The following is a 21,692-nucleotide window of genomic DNA, read 5'->3' as shown; positions in this document are numbered from 1 at the left end:
ATTTTCGGCAAAGCGTACCGCTGCAAAGCTGATGGTGGTAAAATTTTGGCAGAAAACTGGAAACGAAAGAAAAAGTAAACTTTACTTGTTAATGTCTTCACTGAGGGGTCGTTACTACTTACCGCCTCGTAAGGAAAAGCATTAAATTGGATTACTTCCTTGTGTTCACTCGTTTGCTCCATCAACGACTGGGCAGGAGCTCATGGTTATATTTCCGACTGCCGGCAAGAAACAACCAAAACAGGAAATGAGAACTTAAACTTTAAGCTTGCACCAACTTTTCGTTTGGTTTGGTTTTCGGTGATTCAGGCTTCCACCTCTTTTTTTTCAGGTCCATGATGACGCTTTTTGTGCACGTTGTAGTTCTCAGTCAACATTTCCATGATTGAAACGAACGCAGAACAGCTCAGAAGCCACTTGTTCGGACACAGGGCAAGCTACCACCATTCTATTTCTCTTTCACCACCGCCAGACCAATCGACAGGAAATCATGCCAGAGGCTAGGGGAATAGGGGATTAAAGTGATGTTTTTCTTAGCAACTTTTCCTCTCCAACAGTTGTGGTGAGCAGTCTGGCCTGTCCGTCAACCAGTCGAGGGCCTGAGGTATTCATGCATGTTTAAGAGGATTTCTTCCGAGGGATGGGAGCAAAACAACCGATTATGGCTTTTGAAATCTCTGGTCTTTTGCTACCCACTCTACGGCTCTGAAATGGCTTTCTTCATACGTTGCCGGTCAAAGTGGACAGCAGGATGATTGCTTATATTGGGACAGCACACATCTATATATATGTACATATAGGGCAAGTGTACCGATTATGGGAAGTTCCCTAGATATGGTTATATCCCTTTTATGCCATGGCACTAGCTATGGCACCACTCCATATAATTTACATATTCCAGTAATGCTCAGTGTTCGGAAAAACTAAAAAAAAACTCAAATCTCATGCATGAGTTTATGCGCCTATGAGTTTTGCCTTGCAAAATTCAATGTCGCAAAAATCACCGATGAGTTTTCAGGTTCAAAAATTCATTTCTTTATATGTCGGCACTATCATTGTTATTACTATTGTTTGTGCATCAGGGGTTGGAAAACGAACACAAGATGCATAAGCATGCCATCAATTGACGTTTGACTGGTTTTTATGATCTAGAATGATTTTTCGGCATTGTCAGTGTGAGTGCGTGAATATGCATGAGAATCTCAAGCGTGAATGTTGTTTTCCACATTGGTATGCGAGTTTATTCTCGCAATGAGGCTCAATGAATGAGATTTTTAGAATGATTTTCCGAACACTGAGTGAAACATATTATCAGTAGTGCCATATCTGGTACACCTTCCCTACGAAAAATGCTAACACTCTGAACCAAAGGGACTGATTTTCCGAACGTGCCGGAAATGATCAGGAAACGTCAATCATGTGTGGCCCATTAAGTAGACCGTAATAAATAGTAAAAGTTATTCTGGGCCATCTAAGATCTGCAGACTTAATTTACATCATGCGTCGGAATTAAACGTGCTTCAGAGCTTTCACGAAGTTTTAAATCTATTTCTACAGCGGTAAAACAATTTTGGCCTAAAATTAAATTGTTTTCTGAACAATTTACCTAATGGACTAACGTTTTAGTCAAATCAAGGAAGATTATAGCCAGATGGTGGAACAATCAATCAAGCTGAACAGTTCTGCAACAATACAATGATATTTACTGAACTATAAACGAATGATTGCAGTTTGTGATTAAAAACCAACGCTTACAACGATGATGTGAAATGGTGTGAAGTAATGTCAACACTGAGTTAAAGAACACACTTCAACAATTTCCAATCAAGTCAAACATTTGCCGCCGGGTAAATAATGCAAGAAAAATAGGTATTGAATTTGCCTAATTGAGAAGGGAGTGATGTTGGGCGCGCCTTGACGGCAACAAACTTTCCATTCAACACGATAATTGAATTTTCTTTCCGAATGCCAGGGGGAACGGGATGAAACGAGCCAGTTATACATTTTAAAAGCATAAATTTTCCGTAAAAAAATGCTGCCCCGTCATATTTATTGTTTTCAAAATCCTATCATCCTGATTAATGGGAGGGAGGAAAGATTTACATGTGATTGGATTACTTTACCTCGCACTCCCCGTCGAGATTGGCGTGAATGTTTTTACTTTTCCGAACTTCCTCCGATTATGATGTAGAGTGGGAGGTGGTGGGGGTTTTGAAGGAACCCTCCGATGGCAAGCTTTCAAGAAAATATTCAATCCCCACCGCATTTGGTCAAAACAGCTTTGCGATTTATGTCTTGTGAAGCTGCTTTTGAGGTGTTTGTTGAAACCAGTAAGATTGGTGTGGGGAAAACGCATGGGCGCAGCTAGTATTCGGGGTACTGTAAACTAGTGCGAGTGTATGAAAAGAGAGAAGCGGATTCAAAACAATCTGCCTTGGCAGCCTATGTCTAGGTCAGTGTTTTAGAAAAATTGAAATTTGGTTAAGTGAAATTAAGATATGCATCAATATTTTAGCTAGATTCAAGATGGTGACTTCAAACAAAATTGTGAGTTCTTTAAATTGATTGCAATAGGGGAAATGGCTCTAATGTTGGCCTTTGCTAAGATTGGGCCCATTGCTAAAAATCTGCTATTTATCAATTTTATCTAGATGAATGCGTCATTGGGATGGTACTAATGGATATTTATGGTCGCTATTGAAAATTTAATCGATTGCTGAATTTATGTATGGGCCCAAATTAGGGCCATTACATCCATTTCCCCTATATGTTGACTAAAGTTTGATGTTGAATTTAAATTGCTGGAGTTTTCTTGCAAAATGTGTTATAAGACTTACGCTTTACATTGAAAGCTGGGACCACATTATGGAACCAAGTCGAAACGGCTATTTTCATACAAGCTTCCATACCAAAAACGCTGCGTTTCGACTTCCCCAATGAGATCTCTGGAATCTGCAAACTATGATTAAATGCTATTTTGTAATTGTAGGTAATAGTGACGACTAATGGCAAAGAGATTAGTCTCCAAAACATAACGTAAAATACTTGGAAAATTGAGTTGTAGATCTAATACGGATGTATCCAAACGGAAGTGAAGAATTCATGAATCCGGTACCTAACCTTTTTTATATAATATTACCGATATCACTTCACACAAGTAACAACTGGTCACTTCACTTCATTTTTACCGTGAAGTGACACTCGTAATAAAGGCCATTATATTCACTTTAACACTTTTGGGTCATTCGTGCCTTGTTCAGGGATGAGATTTAAATTCGTAACTTTGACTTGAAAGGTACGGATATCCCCCGGTACCTAACCTGGATTTCCCCACATCCATTTCTTTTCTACGATCTTTGACAGTTCTGCTCAGTTATTTCATCTCAAAATAAGAGGCTCTTTTCCTGGAAATCGTGGAATTTCCCGTCATCACGGGATATTTTACTGAATTCTTGGTATTTCCCGAAAATTTTTTGAAGCTCGAAATCGGTCACCACCGTAACATTTAATGTTTACATAAAACGAAAAAAGGTTATCTTCAATTTAATTCCACTTAATTAATTTTGGTATCCATGACAGATACGTATTTTGACTACAATGTGCAGTCTTCATCAGTGTTATTCCCAAATGTAAATAAATGTCAAATATGCTGTATATTATGATACTCATCCAAAGCTCAAACCATTCTTTATAAAATATCAAGATTAAGCCGAAAGAGACGAACCAGCTTAAGGCTAAAAGTCTCTATAATAAAGCAAAAAGAAAAAAAAAAAGAAAAAAAAATAAAAAAAAATTTAGGTTTAACCTTCACAGATCGTTTCTATAAAGGTTTAGGAACAACATTATACTTAAAACTACGGAGGACAAAGCGGCACAGCAAAATTATTGTAAATATTGATGCCTTTTGAATCTATGAAATCACTAAAAAATTGTTTAAACAATGGGTTAGCTTTAATCTTAAATCTTGTTAATTATATGATAATAAGCATTTGAATTCATTAGAGCGTTTCTACGCCGAAGGACGAATCTATCAGACTCGAACTTCTCCAGTTTTCATGAAAATTGACATAATTGTTTGTTATAGGCAATCATTTACATGTTCTGCAAATATTCATCCATTTGAACCTTGAATTTTTATGCAAAATTGTTTATTTGACATTTTTCTATAAAACTTAAATAAAAAATATATGGCAATATAGAAATATTTTAAATCTTGGAAACTTTTTTTTTTTTTTTTTTTTTTTATTATAGTCATTATAGTGAATTGTCTGGGAGTGAGATTTGAACTCGTGACTTTGGCGTGAGAGGTATGGATGTTAACCACTACGCCGGGGTCGCCCCCTTCTCTTGGACACTTCAAAATTCACAAAAATTGTAGAACAACAACTACTGGTCAATTTTTTGAACTTATAGTGGACCTTGCAGTTCCATGATTCGATTTATCAACGATTGATTTTTATGAATTTTTGTGAGCCTGCTCCAACCCCCTATCATGACGGATAACTATCGTGCACAGCTCTGTTTAGAGTCCCGCGGTGGCACGAGGACAATGATCAGCCGCCCTAAGAGAGGAGTCCTTCTGTTTCTGTCAGAATCCCGAGTAGAAGACTATATCTCAGTCATACACAATTATGATCCTGATACCAAAAATGATATGCATTAGCACGACATAACAGCTAAAATATTAAGAAATTTTATCTGACATTTATTCCTGCAATATCGATCCAATAGCAAATTAAGCAATTCCGGTATCAAATCAATAACACAGTTCTAAAGTTTAGCTATTTGTTTGACAAGCAAATATTAGGATTTATTATAAAAATGGTATTTGCTATTTTTGGTATTATTACTTATGCAATGCTAATCCATATCAACCTTAGATATCAATAGTAAAGATTCTACCCGGGATATAACCAATGTCCAACCGGGATTAATTACCCGATCTTTCCTATAGTTACTAATACCTCACCCTGCACCGCGGGGAGGTAGGGATACGAATCACTGGACAATAGACTAAGGACCACATTGGTCTATACGTGAAGTACCAATGGTACGGATTGTTCAACCGTTCACCAGTCTTCTTTCATGCTGTCTTATTGAGCTCTGTAAATCATCAAGTACTACAATATATATGAATATATGTAAGAAGAAAGTTGACACAAATAATGTTTCAAAAACCAAAAAGCAGTTTCTTCGTTTCTATCCGAAATTGTGATAACGGAAATGTGTTCACTGTATTCCGGTCAGCAAGTAGAAAACAGTGAATACATTTTCATAAACAGAGTTTCGGTTTTGAAAAAAAATTCTGCTGTTGAATTTTTTGAAAAATTGTCTGCGTCCACATGCATATTCAAAAATAATAGAAGTTATCATAAAATGCGTATTTTGCAGGCAAGTTTCAGTATAAACTCTTCATATGCATCGAAGTGCAATAATATGCATGCTGGACATTTGTATAAGGATCACTATGAGCAAAATGGTTCTTCTTCTTCTTCGCATTTAAAGCTTATTGCATATCGCATATTAGCTTATTGAACAAATTGGTATAAGTGATTAACAGTGATATGCTTGCTTAGCCTATGACTTGACCTTTGTTGTGTCAAGTCGTTGCGAAAGGATATTAGCTGCTTCTAAATTATGGTTATTGAAAGTGAGAACTGATTCATAGATGCAATGATGGATTATCCAATGGATGGATAAAGATGGGGAGATTTCTGTTTGAGTAATTTGTGTTGATTTTAAAATCGATCAAATTCCTTTGTTTACGGTCGTAATCTTGTGATTTCTCTATTTAAAAAAACTTACTTCCCTTCCGAAGAACGATGTGATCAGAAATTTTAAATTTTAGAAAATCCCGGCGTTGCCGACTGGGATTGAACACCGGCCTGCTGGGGTGAGAGATAACTGTAAAAAAAATAATTTTTGACAAAAATGACGCGCGTTTGAAAAAAGTGATCTGATTTTAGGCAAAAATTTCAAATATATAATTATTGATTGCAACAAAACTTTTAAAGATAAGGTTAAAAACTCAGGTACTTCATTAGAAAAAAAAAGTATGTTGAACAAGCTACTAAAATCAAGTCGATTAATCAATTAGAAATATAACTTTCGTTTCCGCTGACTTGAAAAACATGGTTTTGAGAAAAAAAAAAAGCGATTAAAGATAAATTTCATGCCTGGAGCGCGCTGGTAGTCCTCTAGTCTCCGCCCCAAAATAATGCGAAAGAAACTGTTCCCGGGTATAAAACCAAAAGTCTCGTATTCATTAGACTCTAAACTATCATTTAAGACCAATAAAAAAAAACATTATTTGAACCCGCTACAGTGGCCTAGCCCCTTAATTAGATACTAACGACATACACTAAGATTTGCATGAAATTTGTTGCAATGGCACATTCTGTAAATTATTCTGAAAGTAATCTTTAATGAATTTGTTACCCGCTGTGATGAAAGTATTTTTACAACTTACTTTGTGAGGTTTGGAACGTCCTCAAAAAATGAGCCATTTTCATACAAATTGAAACGTTTATTATTTTTCAGGAAGAAACATACAAATAAAAAATAATAAAACTTCACATTATTTTTTTTTTATTATTATTATAGTCACTTTAACACTCTTGGGTCATTCGTGACTTGTTCGGGGGTGAGAGTTGAACTCGTGACTCTGGCGTGAGAGGTATGGATGTTAACCACTACGCCGGGATTGCCCCTTATCTTTACATTATTATTCTTAATGACAGAAACTTATTTGCATATGTAGGGTAGAGCACTACTTCGTCTTAATCGCCCAAAAGATCAATAATATCAATGATTTCACCATCAATAATAGGTTTGTTCTGATGCGTTAGTTCATACGCTACAATATAAATCCGTATTGTATGAATATTTACGCTCATTTTTCTTAAAACAAAAGAAGCGCTCATATCGAATCCCCTTTTTCTACGTTTATCCGTAGGACGAAGCAAATCGAATGGCGCTTTAATGCGTTAGGACAGAATTGAAACTCGTAGAACGAATTTAGGATCAAGAAGCAGTATTAGATTTAAAACAATATCTTAACAATTTGTGAATCTTTATCAAATCCAAAAGAAAGGTAATGGTATGGTGAATAAATTTAGAAATCATCTTTGACAGATATATTCCATTTTTTGTTCAAACCCGTTGTGCTTAGTAGGACGGAAATTAGATCAAAACCCTATCCTTTCAGTCCGATTTATTATTGAATCATTCACTTACTTCGCCTCTGGTTGCAAATACAGCAGATTAACTAATCTGCTCTTCTGGCAAACGAAGAAAAGAGAATCGCAATTTAAATCATTGTTTACGCGCTGGAAAGAAGAACGACGACTTTCAAATATTCCAAATCGTATTTGCACTTGCAATAAATTGCAAAATTTTCGATTTATAAAATCGACTCCACCTCTCACTGTTCCTTTTCTTTCAATTTCGCATTTGCAGCCAAACATGATCGTTTCTTGACCGGAAATTGCTTTTTCCCATCCATTGCTGCTTCATCAACGGTGCTGGAAGTTTTGAAGCTGGACGGAACGAAACGAGGGCAACCAATCCAGGCCAGCAAACAGATCAGAAGCAGCTCGGTTGCTATTCTCGCACAGCCACGCGACACACCCGGTCATCATTGAGTTGGTTGTTGATCGATTTCGAGTCGAGCGGCCGGCGACAGAAAATCGTCAAAATTGTCGCCCCCACGGCAACCCGTCGACGGTGGTGGTGGTCGGTCGAGGTGGAGTGCGTCGCCACTGCCAGCGGGTTCAGCGAAGGGAAGAGCTCTGTAGCAGCACAACTCCGTGGATCCCTCGGCCAATCGTTACGCAACGACGCTGGCTGGGACACAGGGAGATGAGATGAGGCTGCTACACGGCGTTAGTTTCATCATATTCGCTGCCGTTTCAGGTGAGTAGAGCAATTTTTTATGTCATTATCCTCCGGGGGCAAGCGTTTGGGCATTGGTCCATATTTCAACAGCATTTTTTCAGACATTGGAACTACGCCAAACTCAGCTCACTTTCATCACTCGGTGCGTTTGAGGAGCATTTGAACAGAAGTGTATCCTCTGGTGGTAGCGTAGCGCATTTAATCGGATTTTGGCACGCCGGTTGGTCACAAATGGTCATATGTGGTTGGGTTTTGAAGCCTTGTGCAGCTTTATCCGTTTCAAGTACTCAATTATAAAACATTTTGTTTTTTTTTTCCAACCATATGATTCTTTATATTGACTGCGAAGCTAGACACTTAGACTAAGCAGGTATAATTCAATCCCCTTAAGGAAATGTGGTATATTTTTACAGTTCTCTCTTTAATTGACGGAACAATCGCGTACATCCGTGCTTTGGGAGTTGGAAATTATATATTTATTATCACAGCACAACTCAACAACGCTACTTTGTTCGCCATACGTAGAGACATTGGGAGGGCAGTGCAGAATTTCCTCGCATCCAAATTAACTCAAACTTTGGTTCGAGCAAAACGTGACGAAATCCATCTTTTGACGTAGGACTACGTCTGTGATTTCTCTATGGGGGCACACTTTGTGAAAACCAAAAATGGAACATGTAAAAAAATTAGGAAAGATTTTGAACGTGAATAACTCAGCTGCCCCTGGACCAATTTCAATAATTGTATCACCAATCGATCAGAAATATTTCTACGCATCTTTAAAGCTTTATCATTTTTCAAAATGTCACTATTGAAAATTGCACGAATGTGCAACTGCTGCTATTTTCTATGTTAAATAAAATTATCACCGATTGCCTACGAAAAGCAATTTCCCTAACACAGATTTCAAAGTTGAATTCCATTCGGTCTCACCAAACGATGTTTATTCAATCACCGCGTGGTGAGTGGTGGTGTTCTCCAGTACACAACGAATGGCTCCCCGCAAGCAGCTAGCTATCAAGGCTGCCCACAACCGCTGGATTCAGTTCTAATCACCGTGTGTGGTGGTGTCCAATCGTCGGCATCAGCAGGAGCAGTTTCGTTTCTCGACGAAAAGTACGTTTCATTTCATTTCATTCAGTTATATTTCGCATCTGTTATGACTTAAATTTATGTCACAATTGACGCTCGTATATGACACTCTAGAGCACCTAAATTTACATGAATTTTTCTAAGTGTGCAGATAAAATTTGATTGTTACTTCATTAAAGAAACTTTCAGGTAATCAGGGATTTCCCTCGCTACTGGTACTAGATTTGTTTGAATTGTTTAACTATTAGAAAAAATACAAACTAATTAGAAAACCAAGATTCTAGGATAATTTTCTCTTGAAAGCAAAATTAACTATTCAAGTTGAAAATCCACGCTAGGACCATAATAAAGAAATTATACCGAGTTTTAACACCGATATTTGTCGGCTAGATACAGATTTAAAAGAAAAATACGGTTAAAATACAGATTGAAATTAGAAAAAAGTGTGGCACACTGCCCGTAGTTCGTGCGACGCAGTGGCAGTCTTAGCATAGGGTTGTTATGAAACGGTCGGGGTTGGTCATTCAGGAAGATTTGGGTCAGAATAGCCATGCACACTAAGAAATACCTATTCTTACACTTGACGGAATCCATCTTTGACATAAGTAACACGTAAAACATCTTTTTTTAAAAGAATAAGAACGGCTTGTTGTTTAAATGTATTATAAGTGATGCAGTAAGCATCCCACGTTTTCTAAAAGTACTTTTTTATGACATCTCATAAATTAATACAGCTGAAAAGGTACAGGTTGTCTTATAAGGTGTTGAAAATACTTTTAAATAACAATCTGGCAATGTTGTTATGAAGCGGTCGGGGTTGGACATTCAGATAGATTTGGGTCAGAATAGCCTGAAAATCGATTCTTCCCTGTAGAACGTCGGCAATAGTCAATGTTCTGATAGGCAGCCGAAGCGGATCTCTCAAAGGTAGTCAACGGAACGCAAAACGAAGAAAGCGACGGTGAACAGATTCGATCTTCTCGGCACCGTTCTTGTAGTTCGGTTTGTAATCCAGAACAATAATTTCACATACATTCAATGAATACGATTTAAACATAATTGTAGGTATCCAGTACAATTATGTTGAAAAAAATTGCTGGAAAAATATTGAGATTTCGTGAAGATACATATGATTGAAGTTGTTGCAGATCAGTTGATTCAACCTACACATTGAAAAAACAGCCTGATAGACAGCCCAAGTAACAGTGGATTTTATGCGGGTTCTGTAGACCGTGTTATAGACTCGTATAATGCTTTAAAACCTCGATAAAACTTGCAATGTCACTTGAGAGAGCTTACGATCCCACCATGAAACTTTATAATAGTTTGCAAAACGTAGGAGTTTTAGGCCCATGTTCCTTCAGTTGATTAAAACAGTCACCCCTTGATAATCATTTCACAGAATCATCTTTGCGGAAAATACAACGTAGCCGTAGCCAATTTTGTTATTTGTGTCATATCTCAGTTATGCTGCAAGCATTAATGTTGACAGAAAAAATGAATAGGTTTTATCTAACCTAATCATTTTGCTGGATGCTTTCTCGTACTGGCTGCGTTTTTTTAAATAAGATAAAATTAGATCAGATCAAAGATAGATCAAATTAAATCACCAGTTTTACATATTGAAGATGAATTCTACTGCGTTAGGATCTTTTCACGAAAAAATATAACGTAATAGGAGGAGGGTAGAGTGTAAAAAATGATGATGGATGGATTTGATGTAAAAGCAAAGTAGGCTGACACTGTCCGTGCAAATATCACCCAAAAAATTAGGAAAGTTTTCAAATCGTCTTATCAGATAATGCCTAATGTTACAGAATAGCTAATTTTTGGAAATATTCTTTTTAACTAAACCATGTTTAAAAAGTTATCATTTTATTGAAGATACATGGAAATACCCAAAAGGGTGTCAACTATTTTTCGTGTGCAAAAATCTTCATTGGCTGGATCCTTATGTGGTTTCTGATTATATACTCATTCAAAGTTTCATATTTTATGCACTGAATTGTTTAAGTTTCAACCATTTTTTCTACATTCATCGAGCATTATCAAAGTAGCCCCAAATCAAAGTACTGAAGTTTGGTCACAAAACAAAAATAAATGTGTAAATGCTTTAATTTCTGTTAAACATATTACAAACGAATTAACTCTTGGATCCTCAGTACTTGTTTTAAAAATATAAAATTTGAAAAACATTCATTGCTGTAAAAAATATTTAGAATATACTTTAAAAAACTATCAATGTTACCCCGTTTTACGGTACGTTAAAAAAAATCAGTTCAGACATGAACAAGTTTTTGTAAGAAAAGCTTTTTTTCCTTAAAAGTGCTCATCTCTTGATGTATGGACGGATGATAGTGAACATAATTATCTATCTTGAGACAAAGTTTCATCCAAATCAAACATGGGCATTTTTTTAATTAATTAAAATTTAAAAATCGATTTTTTTCAGTGTATGTCTCGAAGAGATTTTTTTTTTCAAAAACTTGGACAATTTTCTAAAAGTCATCCATACAACACATTTTTGTAGGAGTTGTCATTTTTCCATAAAAAAAAATTAAAAAAAAAAAATCAGCGGAAAAGTTTGGCCCTTCTCAAATGTTAGCCTAAACAAATTTTGGAAAAAAAAACTGAGTATGCAAAAGTGCTTATTTAGTCAAAGTCTACACATCCAGAACATTTCATAGAAATCTGAGAGGGTGTTGCCAGCTTCGATTCGATTTAGCGCGAAATGCGTCAATTAGTGAATCTTCAGCTAGCGATAGGCGTTTTCCAAGGCGGATGTCAGTGACATCAAGTCCATGTCTTCTTTACCAGGCTGGAATGGATAAACTTCATCAGTCTCTTGCCGTCACTGACCGCACAATCTCATTAACAAGAACATCTAAGATGTAGATTTTTTTTATAAATCTTACAACTTGAATCAAAAACCATCGAGCGTCAGAAGTTGAAAAAACAGTCAACTTAGAGATTCATTGCACAGTTATCAGGCGATTTTCAGGGAAATTCTGAAAAGGTGCTCAAAGATGAAGTTCAATCAAACTGGTGTCTTTGGATTTTTTTTTAACTTTAACTCGCATCTTTAGAGATGTTTTTAGAGAAAAAAAAAGGTGCATCTGATGAAGGTATTGTGCACAAATTAAACTCGTTAGTACGTGACTTAAAAATCCTAACTTTCTTATCTAACGGTTAACGATATTAAAATGTTCCACATAGCTGTAGAGCTTATAATCCCATGCTGCAGGACACAAATTTGCTAACTCATCATTTCCAGTAAGATATGATGCATTTTTTAATGGAAGCCCTTGGAATACCATATTTTATAGCATGGTCTAATTTTTCAAAAATATTGGTTAATGATATAACAAATCTGAAACTCCGTTTTTTCGTGAGATTCTTGAAAAAAATTTCGTGTAAAAACAATTTTTCTATATCATCATGCTAAAGATCTGGCACAAGAACAAAATCAAAGGGTCAGGTTTTGTTTGCTGTTTTTATGATATTTTTTATTTGTTAAAATCTACTGAAAAAACTGATTTTTCTAGTTAATAAAACAGTAAAAAAAAAGGTTATCTTCTATTAAATTCCACTAAATAAATTTTAGTATCCATGACCGATAAGCATTTCGACTACATTGTGCAGTCTTCATTATTGTCACTGTTTTCTATATAATAATTTTTAAATATTAAAAAAATCACAACAATTTTCCGGTGGCGTTAAGCTTTTCGTTAATTTTTTGTATTGGTTTCGCCTTTTTGTTTGATTTATTTGTGGCATACTATGTTCAAGAAAATTTTTCTCAACTTTCTAGAAGACAGCCACATGGATTTTTTTTTTTTCACAGGTCAAATCTCAAAATATGGTGCATATTATCAGAAACTAATACCGTGATGAGATTTGGATGATCATTTTGAAGTAAAAAATGGAGAGGAAGTTGTTAATTACTACGCAGGAGTAATCGAATGTGGAGAGTATAAGTGTGATTATGGCTTTAAAATCGGTATTCCTTCAGTTACATTTATGTTTGTGTTTTTAATCACATTATATGCTTGGAGAAGTTTTTAATTGCTTAACATGGTATAAATTTTATGGCTATCTGATGAGCCTGATAATTTACAGTATTGCTTCATATAAACCGATGCAATCCGATTTCCATACAAAATGGTCAGTTTTGACATATATTGTAGCTATGTCATGATACGATCAATGGAACTGAAATTTTCGTGACAGAAAGTGCTGCAAAATATCATTATCAATACCTACAAATCGATGAATTTCACTAGCCACCTGATGTCAGCATCAGTTAGAATGTCAATGTAATTCACCTCAATGTCAGTGCGCAGATGACATTGAAATCGTAAAGGGACCACTGATATGCAATGTTCTGCCGCATTTTTTCTTAAATACGCCAGCTAATCGAAAACTCATCTGTAATATTGAAACAATGCAACGGTTATTCAGAAAAGTTGAGATAAAAGTAAGATTTTCAACTTTTCCCTTTGGATAGGAATGTCAAAGCCATACCGGCTGATATCATGCTTACAACGAATATCAGTGTCGGAAGTGAAATTCAGTGTTAGTCCAATATCTTACGTCAATTGACATTGTTGACAGCACGCAGCAGTGAACAGAGCTACACATAAGTTGATATTAAAATTTATAATACAACTGTCGGAAAGATAGCTACTAAGTACAGTTTTTCGAAACAAGAGCAGTTCTAAAAAATTTTAGTTGATCTCATTTTTAGTAGGGGAGGCTTTGTTGAAGGGACCACTAAGGCAACACTTCACAAGCTACGATTTTTAATTGTTAGTATATGCCATACGGTGGGTCTACCCCGTCTTCCCTTCCCATCGAAGTCTCATCCTGCCCTCTTATTGTTGACGGTTATGATACTCGCTTCTGATTGCATTTTTTCCCGGAGATGATCCAGCGTCTGCCTGAAAATAACTTTAATAAAGATAACCAATCAACCAACCAACCATTGCATTTTTTCGGGTAACTGAGATATGAAACAAGAAACATTTCGAACCAGTGTTCAGATGCATTGTCAAATGTCAGTATCATTGCATGTTTGAGTCACTAAGAACAGCTTTTATGATTAATGAGAAGGCTCCCTTCGGGACGCGTCCTAGAACTCTTTAAATGATACGGATCACTACAATAGAATGAGACTTCTCATGAGAAGAGCTAGTCTAAATGATAACTGAACTTAACTATAACTATAACAAAAAAAAAGCAAAAGAAAAGAAAAATCTACAACCTCTGCCTCAAACGTAAAAGTGTGCTAGCACAGCACAAAAGCAGTATTAAAAGCAATTTTTAGCGAATCATATTTGTAATCAGAGTGCGGATCTGGAAGCAACAAACATAACAAAAGTGATATCCTAATGCAACCCTCCGTGTGGTTACTTAGGGCCCATGCATTAATTATGTTACGCTAAATCGAGCAAAAATTTACGCCCTCCCCGTTACGTTTTTCCTATACCTAATGCATTGCTTGTCACAAAATCTTAGAGCCCCCTCCCCCCTTAGAGCGTGACATAATATATGCAACAACCCTTAATTTATACTGAGAAATATTCTTGCTATAACCACACACAGTAAGAAATTAATTTTGATATCACATCAAAGTGGATGCACTTCAATGGTGTCGAAAATATGATGTAATATTACTTGCCAAAAAAGGAAAAAAAATTATCATTAATACAGTGCTTGAACTGACCTACGCTGCTTTTACTGCAATTGTTTATTTTTGTGGCCATAAAAATAACGTGAGATTTTCGTCATGATTGAAGTGCATCATCTTGAAAGTAATATTAAAATTTATTTTTTGCTGTGCATAAGAGGGTTTTTCATTAAAATGGTGGTCATTTAAAGGACAGTCGATGTACCCACAATTTTGTACAGGGATGAGTCCATGTTTATTTTTATTATTTTATGTTTACAGTCGACCTGGGCTTGAAACGTAGCATGATTCTAAAATCTTGATAATAAAACATCAAATGCCCAAGGGTTCGTGATAGTCATCAAACTCTAATAGAAATAAAAGCTTCGAAACAGAAACGAAATTTTCCCCCACACAAAACCCTCACAAATAATGGAGCAAACATCTATATATTCAAAGGGAAATGCGGCACTTCAAAGTGTTTAAAACTGTTGTTTTCCTTGGAGGTTAATTCAGAGCCCAAAGATAAAGACATAACCTCAGTTTCCTTCTGTTTGAATAGCAATCCTTCTGGGACCATCAATTTATAATGATCGTTATGAGGCAGCAGCTTAGAACAACCAACCAACCGATGATGAGCGACATCCAACGGCACAAAAGAAGCGCGAACAACTCTGGCTGTGACTTTAAGTGTCAAAATTGCCGGCAATAATTTTTAATATTCATTCCCTGTCAGCCTCAGCATTCTCTGGGAGATGTCCAAGTGGATGGTCGTGATTTCGTTTCAAACAGGCAGACACAGACAGGCGAAGGCATTCCGTAGGGAACGGTTTCGGAGCAGAATGTGTTTGCACACCATTAAAACAATTTTATCAAACCTGCTACACGGGAAGCGTGAATGAAGTTAGTGAAACGGGAAATGAACGAATCTTAAATGGTGCATAATCACTGAGTTTTATACTCAAAAGTAGAAGAATATTTGTGTTTATTTGAAAAATTCAACTGATAATTATTGTCTAAATGAATAAAATTTAAACTAAATAGTTACGGTCAACGGTACGGACAAAGCCAAGTAACCGATGACGAAACATGTCAGCTGATACATTGAAGTTGAACATATAAAAGAAGTTGTTGAATTGCCAGCTGATTGCTCGAATTGGCTTGTGTTGTATATAATTTCGGCGTCGTGGTTTCAAATAGAGAAAGTCGCAATGACGAAGAGCCCTCTCAAGGGCATACATATTTAGGTAGCTGAGACAGCAGTGTTGGACAGTCAATGTCACCCGTAAGCAGCTTTGATTATTTTTAAGGAAGGGAAAATCTCATACATTTAAAACCATCTCCATCACTTGGGTCGCCTAGCCCGGTAATAGACTACACGCTAAGATAGAAAAGCCATATATAGCCATAGTTTACCCCGATTGGGCGTACAGTGGACAAAAACAAAATATAAGAAATCTGCAAATTTGGGTAAAACGGGCGATCATAAATATTGTTTAATTTTTCACCCCATATATGGGTAAGTTTGATCCATATTTGAGTTAGTTTTATGCAAGTTTGTATAAAAAGTTCCTATTTTTGCCAACCTAAATTTGGGTAAATCTGAGTTAGCATAAATATTGGTGAAAATCGATCCATTTTTCTTAGTAAATGTTATTAACAAAACCATTTCAGTTAAATAAACTCAAATTTGGGTGAATCGATAACCTAAATTTGGGTTACTGATTCTTAGCGTGTAGACTCATACAAAAGAGGAACAATTTTAATTTAGTTTTACTTGTATTCTCCATCGTGGGAGCTTAGTTTTGAGTTGGGGACGGCCCCGGCGTAGTGATTAACATCCATACTGCCGCTCTTCGCATGTCGGTTCCATGGCAAAAATCAGCAAGCCGAGAAAATCGCATTTTAAGCTTGATTCGTACCATTGCTATTGAATAACTCACATAGAAGTCATTTTCGACCATATGTTTGATGGAGATTTTTTCATAACTTTGGGAGCTCTATCTACCCTTTAAATATACAAAACCTGGAATCAAACACCCTGTATATTTAGTGGAACAATAAAAATACAGACATCACCGCTTAAAAATTTAGGGATGGAACACATAGGGCAACTCACGTTTTACAATATAATAACCTGAGAAAAACATTTCCCTCATAAAAATTGGTGAAAATTGGGTGAAATGGCTAATAACAAAAACACATGTTTCTAAGGCCCTGTGACATTTGAAACCACACACATTGAATTTTCCATACACCGGCATTTTAGCGTCCTTTTTAGATATTATATTTTGGGCAATTTTGGACCCTGTTTTGCCTATACTTGGCGCTTTACAAGCATATTTTTTTTAGTGCTAAGTAGTCGTTGACTACTCACGACCACCCACAACTACAACACTGGTGTCGTATCTTCGATATCGCTGAAGTGCATTAGAATTATTTCAAAAATTACGTTGATTGAATGCAATTTCCAAACAATCCGAAAATTTTCTTATGGCGCATTATGGCATAATTTTGATGGGATTTTATCTGCAGTATGTTGGCATATTGTTCACCGGGCTTTTAGTACGTCAGCTGTAGATTGCATTAAAAAAAAAACCTCTCATTGATATTTTGTGTTTTGCACGTTGTCGTGATTTTTTTTTTCTCGAAAATACCATTGCTATTTCTGTTAGTTTTTCGCAATGTGTACAATGCAGTGAAAAAAAAAACAAGATTGGTTCTCGGAAATGATTGATTGATATTTTATACTGATTGAGAACAACTGGTAGGTGAGTTGATCAAGCAATTCATGCAGGAAATAGAAACAAAAAATGGTCTAAAAGTGCCATGACATGGAAATGCTTTTTTTCCGAACGGCTCTTTATCATCCTTTCATCAAGTTGCATAATAAATCTGCGTAAACTTTTAGATGTTCTACGCGTTGCTTTTACCTGAAAATCTCAGCTATATACTTTCTTCGGGGATATCATCTGTCTAGCTGCAGAAACAACTTTACAGCAAGGGACGTACCAAATTTGGGAAAATTTCCTAATTGGTGTGCCCCAAAAAGGTCAGCATCCGGGTCACCAGACACCACGCCGACAACAATACACACGTTCAAATCATGCATACCTACCTGGGCCAGGCTGGTTCCCAAGGCGAAGAAAGTTGTAATAAAAAAAAAGAAAATTGCTTTTCCTTCCTCTTCATTTTGCTCCAAACGCACACGATGCTACTCTGTATCCATATCGGAAAGGCAGCCAGAGAAAGGCGTTTATTGTTTTAGCATTTGGTCCAAACTTGCTGGAGCTGTGACACGACGATCCGGGGGGGTTGATAAAACAAAAACGCTGAAAAGGTTATGGGACGGAATGGAATCAAATCAATACAGATAGACAGCTGGTGCAGATGTAGAGGAAAAAGAAGGAGTATCGCTTTCGCTGTTCCAAAAGAGGTGACACCCGAGAAATTGATACATTCAATTGTTCAGCCCATTTCCACCCACATTGCTTGTAAACTGTTCCGTTTTGTCATGCTCAGATTGCTGCTGGTTTATCAGTAATGCAGTTGAGGAGGGGTCCAAGCGGGAAGGTTGTTTCAAATATCGAAATTTTATTTATGTTCTCTACTTTCCGTGGTTGTGTTTATAGATTACACGACACTCCCCTTGATTCCTTTGTTCGATGGAATAATGTTCGATGGATCGTGTACTAATATCTTCTCAGAAATGGTATTGATTGGCTATATTATTTTGTTTCTGCGTCTTCGTCTGTAATTCACTTGAAACTTCGAACAATTTATATGAGAACAAGAATTCAAAGCACTTATTCACGAAGTTAATCGCCTGAAACAGACTGCTGAATTCGATTCGCAATGTGGGGTTCGTGGTTAGACTTACAAATTTCCCCAAATGTGTTGATACATTTGAACATATTTTCAATTTGACATTATTGTGGGCATCGGAACCACAGATGGAAGCAACATGTACGTGACGAATTTTTGCAGTAAATGGCATATTTGAGAAAAAATACACCAGTTAGTTATTCTAGCAATGAATTTTGTGCGATTTATTTTCTTTCGCAACATATGGAAGTTGTAAGTAAATTTATTCAAAAAAATTGCCTTCCCTTTCGACGACTGTAGTTAGACGCTTCCGGAAACTGCAGTATGCACGTTTTAAAATGTTTCGATCCATAGATGTCATCACTGCCTTGATTTTAGCTTTTAGCTACTTAAAGGGTGATACGGTCAAAATTTGGTCAAGGGAAAACGCGTGTAAATCGGTGAAATCGTTTATTTAAAAAATCAAGTTAAATTTCTTTTTCAAGTTCAATTAGTATAAAATTCAGGAAAAATATTCAGTTAGGCTTCCGCTTTTCCAAATCCGAATTGCCGGGCCTTACGCTTGACCCCTGCCATCAGATTTTGTACAGCCACCTTGTCCACCTTCTTCGCCGCAGAAAGCCAGTTTGCCTTGAACTGCTGCTCGCCCTTAGCAGTTTTTTTGGTCTTCTTTAGGTTCCGCTTGACAATAGCCCAGTATTTCTCAATTGGGCGGAGCTCTGGCGTGTTGGGAGGGTTCTTGTCCTTGGGAACCACCTGCACGTTGTTGGCGGCGTACCACTCCATGGCCTTTTTACCGTATTGGCAAGATGCCAAATCCGGCCAAAACAGTACGGAACAACCGTGTTTCTTCAGGAAAGGCAGCAGACGTTTATTCAAACACTCTTTCACGTAAATTTCTTGGTTGACAGTCCCGGAAGCTATGAAAATGCTGCTTTTCAAGCCACAGGTACAGATGGCTTGCCAAACCAGATATTTCTTTGCGAACTTTGACAGTTTCATGTGCTTGAAAACATCTGCTACCTTTCCCCTTCCTTTTGCCGTATAAAACTCCTGTCCTAGAAGCTGCTTGTAGTCGGCTTTGACGTAGGTTTCGTCGTCCATTACCACGCAGTCAAACTTCGTCAGCATCGTCGTGTACAGCCTCCGGGATCGCGCTTTGGCCGTCGTATTTTGTTTATCATCGCGATTTGGAGTCACTACCTTCTTTTAAGTCGATAGTCCGGCTCGTTTTTTGGCTCGATGCACGGTTGTAGACGATACACCCAGCTTATTTGCGGCATCTCGGAGAGAGAGGTTAGGGTTTCGCTTGAAACTACCGGCAACTCTCTTTGTCGTCTCAGCGGCTTCCGGTTTTCGATTTCCCCCCGATCCAGACTTCCTGGCTGTCGACAAACGTTCCCCAAACACTTTAATTACATTTGTAACGGTTGATTTGGCAACTTTTAGCGATTTTGCCAACTTTGCGTGCGAGTAGCTCGGATTTTCGCGATGCGCGAGCAAAATTTTGATACGCTGCTCTTCTTGCTTGGACGGCATTTTGACAACTGAAGAGTGAATTCCAAAATCAAAATAGGAGCAACATTCTACACACACACACACCTTCAAAATGAGGGGTGTTCAGGTTTTTTAAATGCAAAATTGAAAGAAATACGTCAAGTTGATATTGACCAAATTTTGACCGTATCACCCTTTAAGTGTAGTGTGAGGGTATCCCGTTGGACGACGCCCTATACAAAATAATCCAACGGATTGATATTGGGACTGCTTGGGGGCCAAATTTCTTCCTCCCAAATTTACGAAATATTTTCCGTAAGCCATTTCTGTGCTTTATTAGCAGTATGAGCAGGTGCTCCGTCTTATCACTTTTCCAAGCCTTTTTTAATATTATACACTGTTCTTTCAGACACATTTACCGACCGAATTATTTCTTTCATGCATACTCCGGCGCGCAACAAAGCGACAACGGCTGACAGATTGCTCTCTTGTTTCGACATCTTTACGTTTACTCAACATTGTTTGTTTAAATCTTACACCTAACAGTATAAGCTATCCAGTGCTGCCAAATGTATCTAAATCATGATGCACAAGCATGAGAAATTACTATTTGAAATTTACTGCAAAAATTCGTCACGCACCCCGTAAATCCGGAAATGGTAATTTCTGTACCATGAATGATGTACTTTTAGCCATGTAATGGAAAAAAGTACATCATTCATGGTACAGAAAAGGTTTACATTGATCGCTTAAGATTTTCCAAAATTCATATTCACATCAAATCGTTTTGAAAATATAGTGTAATATTACTTGCCAAAAAGAAAATTATCATTAATACAGTGCATGAACATGTCATGCAATATTTCATATATTGTATGCAACTTTCCACTTTTGTTTGCAACATTTCTAGCAAGCTGCTAGCTTACGTGAAAAGAAAGTTTACATGCATGAATGTTTGCATGCATGGATGTTTACAATTCAGATTTTTTTAGTGTGTAGGCAAGCATCGTTGCATAAACTACGACTCGTGTTGAAAAAAAATGTTCATTTGCAACTAGCTGCATAAATAACTATTTATTCGAAAAAAGCGTGCCGCTATACAAAAAGAATTGTTCTTTTGACCCTTATTTTCATCGAAGCCTCTGAAACTCCATGAACTTTTTGTTTCTTAGCTTAGAATCTCAGGACAATTTCAGGACAATTTCGAATTATTAAGATCGAAGATTGCAGTAAGCCACGCTTGAAATCTAACGTGTTTTTCTTCCGCGGATTTGGATTTCTTGCATTAAACATCATTTGTCTGTGCTATAATTGAGTTTTAAATGTTCATGAAATTGTGCTATAGTGGATTGCCTCCCGAGAGCCCGGTTCTCCGAGTTCGGATGGCACACTTTTGGCGTGTACACACTTAGAAATACCTAACCTTACACGTGACGGAATCCATCTTTGACATTAAGGATGAGACGTAAACAAACGTCATATAAAATTAAGTGCTCCGAGACTCAAAAGTTTGAAAGTACGTTTGATTGAGCTGAATTTCGCGTCTATTATGATTCAATTTTATGTCAAAATTGACGCTCGTATATGTCAGTCTCAGAGCACCTACATTTACATCAATTTTTCTAAGTGTGTAGTTCTATCGAGAGTCTCGTCACCGTCGGCCAGTTTGAACCCGGTCCGGTTGGCGAATTAGCCTGGTGATAATGTGTCCGTC

The 21,692-nt window shown here is 36.9% G+C and overlaps 1 protein-coding gene across 1 annotated transcript in view; it reads left to right on the top strand.

Moving 5' to 3' along the window:
- Nucleotides 1-21,692, top strand: part of LOC135700241 (acetylcholine receptor subunit alpha-like) — a 513,136-nt gene that overhangs the window by 356,557 nt on the left and 134,887 nt on the right. Inside the window, exon 2 of the mRNA XM_065220685.1 lies at nucleotides 7,459-7,914. Coding sequence (XP_065076757.1) covers nucleotides 7,866-7,914 — 49 coding nt within the window. The 5' untranslated portion in view covers nucleotides 7,459-7,865. The remainder of the gene's footprint in view (nucleotides 1-7,458; nucleotides 7,915-21,692) is intronic.

The sequence above is a fragment of the Ochlerotatus camptorhynchus genome, unplaced genomic scaffold, assembly GCF_037179485.1.
Source record: "Ochlerotatus camptorhynchus isolate MF236.1 unplaced genomic scaffold, CSIRO-AGI_Acam_v1.1 ptg000130l, whole genome shotgun sequence".
Lineage (NCBI taxonomy): Eukaryota > Metazoa > Arthropoda > Insecta > Diptera > Culicidae > Ochlerotatus > Ochlerotatus camptorhynchus.
Note: the sequence above shows the minus strand (reverse complement) of the source record. Positions and strands in the feature narration are given on the sequence as shown.